The sequence below is a fragment of the Enoplosus armatus genome, chromosome 14 (genome assembly GCF_043641665.1).
Source record: "Enoplosus armatus isolate fEnoArm2 chromosome 14, fEnoArm2.hap1, whole genome shotgun sequence".
NCBI lineage: Eukaryota > Metazoa > Chordata > Actinopteri > Centrarchiformes > Enoplosidae > Enoplosus > Enoplosus armatus.
In genome coordinates, this window is record NC_092193.1 from 14502902 (window position 1) to 14513378 (window position 10477).

The 10477-nt window shown below is 43.7% G+C and overlaps 1 protein-coding gene across 1 annotated transcript; it reads left to right on the forward strand.

Moving 5' to 3' along the window:
• The first annotated feature begins 1871 nt into the window (after window positions 1-1871).
• Window positions 1872-9621, forward strand: LOC139296409 (voltage-dependent calcium channel beta subunit-associated regulatory protein). Its single transcript, XM_070918808.1, has 9 exons — window positions 1872-1919; window positions 4889-5034; window positions 5206-5261; window positions 5371-5533; window positions 5626-5806; window positions 5888-6031; window positions 7106-7304; window positions 7464-7668; window positions 7752-9621. The coding sequence occupies exons 1-9, from the start codon at window positions 1872-1874 to the stop codon at window positions 9619-9621; spliced, it is 3012 nt and encodes a 1003-aa protein (XP_070774909.1).
• Window positions 9622-10477: the final 856 nt, after the last annotated feature.

Below are 10477 nucleotides of genomic sequence, written 5' to 3' on the forward strand. Positions count from 1 at the left end.
GACAAAGAAGGTAGTCAACAACTCATAGGAGGACTATAGGATAAACATTACTATGAATGAATGGATAAATAATTAAATAATATAAATAATTACATTTACATTATTTACAAAAAGAATGTAACAAAAAATACAATTCATAAAGGAACTTTGGAGCCATTATTCTCAAAATCAGCATAATGATAATTATTAAATTACATAAACATTACAAATAACATACAATTGTCTGTCCAGATATGGTGATGGACAAAGTAAGTCAATAAATAGAGGAAATGATGAATGAATGAATGTTTACAGTTAATACAGTGAAATCAGTATAAATGGGCTTCTGCTTTGAAACCTTTCAAAGCGGCTTAGTGGCTGTAATAAGAAAGAAAAGGAAAATGTAAGACTGCCAGCATGGACGTTTTTAAGACCTTGAACAATCTATTGCACATGACCATGTCATTTAATTCCTCTGCAAGGAGGCCTTAAACCATTTTAACTGTTTGTTATACAATCAGCGAAGAGGAGACAGATGTTTTCACCACATCTGTCACATCAGGGTGACTGTGATCACGTCACAACAAAAAATCAGGCAGAATCTAGTCTGAAATCACAGTTTTATTTTCTTTTATTAAAATCACACTTTAAACACTTTACTTTAAGTCTCCCTGTTTATATTTATTTATATTAACACACTACAATGTAGATTTAAGTGTTTATTAATGTATTTGTTATCAACTATAACTCCACCCATAAGTGGAGGCTGCTGTATAAACAGATAAAGAATAATAATACAGTAAAACACAGATGTAATAATATAAAATATGTCGTCATAGGAGAAGTTATCATTGTTGATAAATATCGTACATTAATAAACACTTATGTCCCTATATCTGCTTACATTATAGTGCGTTAAACCATTCATTAAATGTTTATATAATATCATTTAGAAATGCTAAATAAAGGTCTTAAAGTAAAGAGTCCAGAATTCAACATGCATCTGTGTGTGTGTGTGTGTGTGTGTGTGTGTGTGTGGTTCTCTGTTGTTGGTGTGTTCCTGCTATTCAGAGCTTCGTAGTTACCTTGAGCTGCTGGTATGTATGAGATGTTACATAAAATATGACTCTCACATGGTGAGGGAATGTGTTACCAGTGTGTGTAAGGAATGCTATCGTGGACTGATGTTACACAAGCTGCACCGCCTTTTTCTTTCTGTCTCACAGAGTCTAATTTTACAGACTGTAGTCCAGAGACCGAGAGGAGAGTTTATTGTCAGGGAGTCTTGTGCTGTAATAGTCCATCTTCGGGAGGTCTAAAGTGAATCTTTAGACACATTAGGGTTTGATGCACAGCACTCAGTCCAGACGACAGCTAGGTTTATGTCACGTTGGTATGTTAAGGGGACATTACAGTAATTTTACACAAGAAGATGAGTTTACTCGTCGTGAGGAGTTCTGTTCAGGCCGTGAAAACATTTTCTGTTGTTCTGAGATTTGTAATGTGTGAGAATATAACCATCAGGGTTATCTCTGCTTTGGATTGATGACAACATTAAATTGGGACAGAAAGCCTTCATTACAAACTGGGACTGAGTAGAACTGAGAACACAATGGTTCAACATTACAGTAACATTTCAGTATGGTGGGTTAATACACTTTTGGTGCTCACTGACGTGTTTTTAACAGTTTTTAAACAACAATAGAGCTCGACAACAGAGGAATAAGATACACCAGCATTTGGCTATAAACACTTGTTCAAGTTCATTTGTCAGTTCATTTTCACTGCATTTGTTCACGTCATCATTTAAATTCTCTGCACTTTGAAGCGGCAGCTCTGTCTGACTTCACTCTCTCCCTCCTCTGCAGGGTTCACTCACGCTGACCTGGACCATGAGCAATGATTTGCCTGTTCTGACAAGTCTGACTGAGAACTCCACTGTGAGTAACTGCTGTGTCTGCCCCTCACTCGCCCCTCACTCTGTCCAACACCATCAACACATGCGCTCCACACCTTCACGGGGGGGGGGGGGGGGGGTGTATCTGAGCCAGCAGCGGTGATTATCGGACAGTTAAAGCTCGTCTGTGTGGAGGGAGAATCAACTGTCGTTTTCCTCTACAGTGTGTTTGAAATGTGGGGCTTCGCTGCTCCATCTGATTGATTGTGTTGTTCGTCCTGTTTGGCTGAGCTTGTAAAAACAGCAGATTTCATTAAGCTACAGATGCTCTGACAAACTGTGTGTGTATGTGTGTGCTGCACACACATACACACACTCATATGTAACTGTGGGTGTATCAAGGTGTGCATGTTGCTATTATGCTGTGATGGAGCTGTTATTCATACACAGACACACATACAGACACCTTCAAACCCATTATACTGTATCTCCCCATAGGCTTCAGCTGAATGTAGGCCACTACAGCATCTAATGAATGTAAAAATATACTGCTTGTGTGACATGAGACTTAGTTTAACATGTTCCGGCCTGAAGCAGGTTTGAGGCTAAATGAAAAGGGGGAAAAAAGAAGTGTTTTCATTTGCTGTAATGCACGTAATCGTCAACCTTTTCTGGTTTCATGAGTAGAAAATAACAGCTTCTTCTGTTCAGCAGCGACTTGCTGCTGTCAGATTGAGCTTGTGATCGAAGTTGACACAGATTGATTGATTGCTTTCTCTCAAGGAAGTACCCTAACCATTTACAGTGAAAGCAGAGTCACCATAAAATCAGCTGTTTTGTGCTCTTTATGACACACACACACACACACACACACACACACACACACACACACACACACACACACACACACACACACACATACCCTCTGTTTTCTAATAATTGACAGAAAATGTATCTGCAAGTCATTTTTCAATCAAAATGTCAAACATTCTCTGCTTCTCCAGATGTGAGGATTTGCTTTTCTTTGTCTCATGTGAAACGGAATAATTTTGGGTTTCTGACTGATTGTCGGATGAAACATCTCATAAAGGGCATTTTAACTCGAGTGTCTGTACATCCAGACAGCAGCAGATTTTGGGTTTTTGCTGTAATGACCTTGCTGCCGCTCCTGTTAAGGTCATCATCATCTAAAGGCGGTCTGTACTCTGAGGAGCTCCTCCACTCCATGGTTTCCTTCGGCACTGCGCACACTGACAACCTTTAACATTTTATATATAACGCTAAATGCTGCAATGGATGAATATTCCATTTGTGGCGGTAAAAAGAGCCCAATTATTTTCACTCTCTTTTGAAACTGACATCGGAAGAAGAGCCAGGAAAGTCTGGTGTGGGGATTGCTCATGTGCGTCTGCATCCTCCTCCTCCTCCTCCTCCTCTTCCTCCTCCGATTTCCATTTTTAGCATGTGGAGGCCTCATTTCCCCCTCATTGAGAAAAGCTGGGAAATTGAATTAAGGGTCTCGCTGACGTTTCGATTAGCATCCCCAGGCTCACTCAGCCAAGACTGAGAGTATTAATCAGAGAGAGTAGAGAAGAGGGCAGTTGTGCTGTCTGTGTGTGTGTGTGTGTGTGTGTGTGTGTGTGTGTGTGTGTGTGTGTTAGCAGGCAGGATGTATATGAGTGTGTGTGGGTGTGTGTGGATAAGAATCACTGGGAGGAGGCCGGGACTTAAGAAAGTCTTTCAGTGTTAATTCCACTCCTTATTAAATATTACGGCACTTATCTGACAGCGTAATGCGACAAAGAGATTCCTCATTGCTGCAAAGCTCAAAGAGAGAAGAATCAATTACTGTCCCAGCAGGACGAATGCAGCCACCGCGCTCGCAACAACAAAACATGACAACACAGATATGTAAGCTTCTGCATTATTGTGCTATTAAAGGAATGAGTTATGGCCTCCCTGCAATGCCATTTGAATACAAGCAGTGGAAATAAAATGTATGCTGTGCAGCGCAAACAATAACAGAGTACAGGGAGCACCAGGGCTCAGCAGATATTGGTTTTGTCGCATGATATATTTTAAAATGTTATTCTTGTCAGCATTATTCTTTAATGTGATCAGTGTGCATGTGTGTGGGTGTTGGTGAGGTGGGAAAAGTGGTTCAGGATCACTGCACGGAGCATTTTTGGTTTGGTATTTGGTTGGTTCATGCCATTCTTGTCACCGTCGCTTGTCTCTAAAATATCTTGAGAGAGAGAGAACAGAAGAAGAAGATGGCAGAAACCACGGGGCAGCTGTTAACAGGACAAATTATATTCTGTCATTTGGTAAATCCTCCTGAAAGAAATTGTCATCTACGTAGATAAATTATTCAGTATATGACAGATAAACTGAGCTCTGGGATCCAGTGGTAAAAGTAGAAATAACACAGTATATATAAACACAAGCCCTGCATTCAAAACTAGAAGCTACAGCAACAGCAGTTTAAAAGGAGAGGGAATATCTGACAGAGTGACGACTCCAATGCTAACGTTGCTTCATATCTGCAGGAAGCATAAGCAGCTTTACGTTAAGACGTTAACTATAACAAGCTTATAAGGTTGGGTGGCCACTGGCAGACATGACACTGTAATATATGTTTTAATATCTTCTTACTATTATTAATGCATTGCCATGTAAGCAGGACGTGGTGGAGGAGGAGCTCATTTTAACTGCTATATATCCTTCATGTTTTATAAGGTGATTAGATTTTTTTTTTGTATGTAAAATCTTAATTTTAGCTGTCAAATGTAGTTGAAAGTATAAACAGTATTTCCCTCTGAAATTTAGGTTTTTTGTTTATTTATGGATCTATACAACACAACAATCTGAGGGAAACATGATCAAGTGAGAACACTTATCTCCAACATTGTCCCAAGATGTTTAAAGTGAAGTAGAAGTATACAGCAGTATTTGACTGAATGTGCTACTGCAGGGGTCCCAAACCGTTTTTTTTTGGCTGCTCTTCTTCAGGATGTGCCTGTGTCGGCGGGCCAGGTGGAGAACTATGTGCTGCTGTTGGTGCTGCTGAGTGTTTTCGCCGGGGGGACGCTGGTCCTGCTCTCCCTGCTGCTCCTCTTCTGTCACCGCTGCTGCATGGGTGGACGACGCTACTCCAGGTGGGTGAGACCGGCTGAGTGACACACCGGCTTGGCTACTGGTCTGCAAACACACGGGGATTACAGGAGCCAACGTGATTGTGACAGCAGTGGATTAAAGCTGTACTGATTATGAAAGTGAAAGCTGCGATGTGACGAGGCGTAAAACTCATTTCACTCTTTCAGAGCCAGCGATGACCTTGAGAAGACAAACACCACCTATGCTGAGGATTCTCAGCCTACCCAAGGTCAGAGCTGCATTTCTTTTAAAAGTTCATACATGTACACGTGTTCTGGCCAACTGTCGTCACCAACTCCATTATTTCTCTCCCTTGGTTTGTCCTCTTTGTCACTCAGAGATCACCATTCATCTGGATGAATCAGACGCTCTCTCAGCTTCAAGCTGTCACGATGGAGAGACAGAACGATTCGTCTCCACTGGGTCCACTGGCCGCAGAGTCTCCTTTAATGAATCTGCACTTTATGAACAGGAGAAGACGACTCAGGACAAAGGACGCAGGTACTGTTCATCTGAGCTCAGGTGAATTTTTTAATTGTTATTTTGATACGCTGTTGATGGAATTAGATTAGATGATTTGTCCTCTTTCTCAGGTACACTCTGACTGAGGGAGACTTCCACCACCTGAAGAAGGCCCGGCTGACCCACCTTCACTTGCCTCCGGCCCCGTGTGACCTGAAGATCCTCACCATCATGGAGTGCGACTCAACAGAGAGCAGCACCGTCAACATCAGTGAGGCTGCAGCTCCCAAACTGCCCCTCACCATCTACCAGGTAGCATGAGACTGGGTGTGATTTGTCTCACAAATCAGGTTTGTTTTCTTGTCTCTAACCTGTGTTGATTTCTCTCTGCAGCCTTCTGAGAGGAGACACCCTGACTGGATGGGACAGAGCATCAGTGGTGGTCTGCCAGGAGACCCGCACCACTCCACCATCCTGGACCAGGGCCCCAGGCAGGCCTCATCAGCCATGAAAACACAGCACACACGGTCCCAGACAGTGAGTTTCACCATTTCCCACTTTGTATTGACAGTTATAAAGTGGTCATTATATATATAGCGTCATCGCTCTTTGGATGGCAATGTTGGTCTGTTGGTTGGTCGGTCCAAACTGAAATATCTCAACATCTACTGGATGGATAACCATGAAATTCTGTACAGACATTCATGATTCCTAGACAATGGACTCTAATCTGATCTTCTGACCTTTACTCTAATGCCACCGTGAGGTCTTGAAAACTACTAGTAGAGTATAGTATAAGAAACTTATATTCATCGTCTCCCTCAAGACGAGTTGTAATAACTTGGTTGATCCCTCAGCGTTTCATCAAGTACCATCATCAGGCCAAAACCTTTATTTGTCCAGTACTTCAGTTTACCTCGAGTTTACCTGCAAAACTAATAGCTGTATTTTGTGTTTAGTGCTAATTAGCAAATGTTAGCATGCTAACATGCTAAACTGAGATGAACATACTTGCTAAACATCAGCATGTTAGCATTGTCTTTGTGAGAAATGTTAGCATGCTGTAGTTTGCTTTATCACTTACACACAACATTTTTTCTCTCAAACAAACCAATTCTTTAATCCTGGAGTCTAGCTGCTACTGAAACAGCAACATTTAAGGGTCTGAGGACTGTCTGTGAGAAAGGTTTTAAATCATAGCTGACATTTTTAGCAAAGTTCCTGCTTGAAACATTTTTTTGTTAAGATGAAAAGAACACATTTCCTCAAAATATGCAAATCACTCATTGTTTTTTGCAGTAAAATTGTAATTAAGCCTGCAGTCACGCTGTTTGGCCAGAAATACATTTGCACAGACAGATTCTTCAGTGCGGATTGATCCACTTGTATCACACATAAACAGAGCTGTGAAAAGCAGCTGCCACAGCCTCAAACCTACTGATGCACTGTGACATCAGTCATCACTGCAACTGAGTGACAATATGACAAACTGCTGTCCCCTGAGGGCTTTGCCTCTGCCCGTCACGATCCATCTCAGCTCGTCTGCCTCAAACCCTCCTTAATCTCTCATCACCTTCCTCCATCCTCCTCTCCTTTCATCTCTTCTGTTAGATGGAGGCTGTCGGGGACAGGGGAGAGGCCGAGAGCGAAAGGGGGATGAGAGGAGAGTTGACTCAAGCTCCGGGCCAGACTTCAGTTCTTCATTTCTTCTCTAAACTGCGGCGCCATGCCAGTCTGGAGGGGGCAGGGCCTTACTTCAGGAGGTGGAAGTTTGATAGCAGTCACCGGGCTGCCAGCCTAGATGCCAAAGGTTTGGATAAATGTCATAAATGGATGAATAAGCTTACATTTGTGGAACTTCTCTAACTTTGTCTAACTTAAAAGAAAGAATAGCATCATAATTAAAAAAAAAGGTGAAAGGGTGAAAACATCAAGTAGACAACTGTCTTTTCATGTGAATTTCTTCCAGGATCCCCCAAGAGAAGGCCCTTCCAGAGACAGAGAGCAGCAAGTGAAACCACTGATCACACCGAAGACGACTCTTCTCCTTTCCGAGATGAGGCCATTGAATCTTTCCCACACACTCCCATCCAGACCAGTGGCCTCCAGTCCCTCTCTGCAGAGTCTCTGTCTCACCCCGCCACTGCACCTCAGTCCTCAGTATTCCTCAGCAGGTACATCCCTCCCCATAATCCCCTGATTTGCACAAGGAAATTCCCAGATTTGTTGATTAACTGAATGTTCTCCATCTGCGCAGGCTAAAACTGGAGGCCATGGTGGAGGTCGGTGGTGGCAGCAGTGCCAGAAGAGAGGATCTCTGTTCGCCAACAAATGATTGTTGCACCCAAAGGCAAGAGGAGGCCACAGAAAATGGAACAGGAGTAGAAAAGGAAACAAAGTTTGGTGCAATTACAAGAAGGGAAGCAGCGGCAGTCGAGCTAGAATCTGTAGAAGATGACGACTTGTTTGGGGCACAACAAGAAGCTGCAATACAGGAAGTACAAGTTTACAAGTATACAAGTTTTGAAGATATGTTAAGGGAAACTAAAGACACAAAGACAGACTGCATGACATCAGATGTGAGGAAAAAGAGTGAGACAGAGGTAGATGATGGAGATGAGGTGGTGTTGGGAGCTGAGGCCAGACAAAGGGCTGACTCAGGCTCATCTCTTTCCTTCATGATTCGCCAGGAGAGCTCGGAGGCTCCTCCCTCCCTGTACAGAGACATTTGGAGTTTGCGAGCCTCTCTGGAGCAATACGCCTCCTCAGACCAAAGCAGCACAGATCGGGAGTCCATCCGCAGTGATGCCGACAGCGTCTCATCCCTCGGCGGTGCAGGAGCTCGTTCTGGCCTGGACAGCTGCTTGTCCCAAGACCTGGACGATGAGCCTGAAGGAGAAGGGGAGGGAGAGGTGTCAGAGGGAGGAATCAGAGGGGCGTCAGGTGGGGACAGTGAGATGGGAAGTGGAGCTGGAGGAGAGGGTGAGGCAGGGAACCGTAAGCTCCTCCAGATGGACAGTGGCTACGCCTCCATCGAAGCACCATCCAGGGCCCCTGAGGAAATGCGCCTTTTTGGGACTCCTGGAGCTCCTCGAGGGAAGACGGCGTCCGAGAGAAGGTTGTTCTTCACCAGCTCTGGGAGAAAAGGTTCGGTGTGTGAGAGCATCGAGGCCAAGCTGTTTCAGGAGGAGCTGGAAGACCAGATGGCCGACAGCACAGAGACAGGGGAGAAACTAAAGGAAAGATCTCAAACTGGCAGCCAGTCTCTTATTCTTCAAGAACCATATCAACTTCTGAAATCAATTCATGCTCAGAAACCTCCAGAATCACAATCACAGCTGATGTCCCCACTGATGAAGACAATCCAACAGCCCTCTAGTCCTCACCAACCTCGTCTCCGCCGCCGCGACTACAGCATTGACGAGAAGACGGACGCTCTCTTCAACGAGTTCCTCCGTCATGATCCGCGGTTCGACCAGCAGGATTCTCCGATGCGCTCCAGGCACCGATCCAGAGTTCATCTCCGGAAACAGTGGCAGAGACACAAGCAATACAGCGACCCAGGGTCAGGCGCTGGAGGTAGGTACTCCCCATCTTTGGAGAGGCAGAGGTTCACTCCGCTGCGGAGAGGTGACAGCGCCGGCTACCCTCTGGACACCCGGTATCACAGCACACTCTCGCGCATTGCGAGTGCTGCCGATGAAGAAGCCAGTGAGGTTGCCACTTGCGAGGAAGCGGCCAAAGAGAGCACAGAGAACAAAGACCTATCAAGTGAAGGAGCTACAGGGGACGCCACTGAAAGTAGAGCCAACGCAACCTCTGAGGGCACTGACGCAACAGGGTCGACTAGTGAAGTCTCCACAAAAAAGGACACAGAAAGCACAACTAGCCAGTCTTTGACCACTGTGACTGCACAGAAAAGCCACATGGATCCGAGGGTCGACAACAGAAACAACAACAGTAGTCAAGCTATTCTATCAGAGAGCAGCCTGACAGACAAGCTGGTCGTGTCCGTGGAAGAGAGGCTCTACGGCCGCCTGCGCAGTGCAGAGAAGCTCGGCCAGGGAGGAACAGAGCGTGTGCTCACTGTGTCTCACACAGCCTCACCTGGCTTCAGTCCCATATAACCTGTCAACAACGCCATCTTCTTCATCAACTTTATTTCAAATCCATTGTCTGTAGACGACAGACTTTAACAAAATGGTCTATAGCACTTCAAACAAAATATGATAGGTACTTGGTCAATTGCTGTGTCCCTTACATTTGGACAAATCTTCAAAATACACACAGTCTGATAACTGATGCACCAGAACAGATATATTCTACAGGACAGAAGTACCTTCTTGATGCCCAATTTTTTTCCAGTATTTCCATTCAGACCTTAATTTCCACTGTGACGCCATGTGACATGTGATGCCCCCCCCCTTTTTTTTAATTGGTAACTGTTCTTAAAATCAAATGCATTCACTTACATAGCTTTGAAAATATAGACCCATCTTTAGAAAAATTAAATATTTTCAGACTTAACTGTGAATTTGAAGCATGCTTACTGTATGTCCAAATGTGTATGTGAATACTGTACAGTTTTAACTTTAAAACAAAAAGCACTTTGATGGGAAGAAAGATAATGATGGAGTTTCTGTCGCCCATTTCTCTCACTTTAAAACCATATCCTCCTGAAGTGTCCTTCTTGTCTCGATCACCATGAGGTTCAATGTCTCCGTGAAAGCTAGCGGTTTCTATATTTGGCGATAGGAAGAACAACACTATGTATAAAACAAACATTATAATGCTTCAGCACTTGTATCCCTCTCTCATTAACACCATATCAGCAGATCTGGAGAATACACACACTATATCGTAAAGTTAAAAACAGAAGGCATACTCAGAGTGTCAGAGTTCATCAAGACTTTTTATACTCATATTTCATCTATTTTTATAGGATTTCTGTTAGTCATTTGTCCCTGATATTCATCATAATTA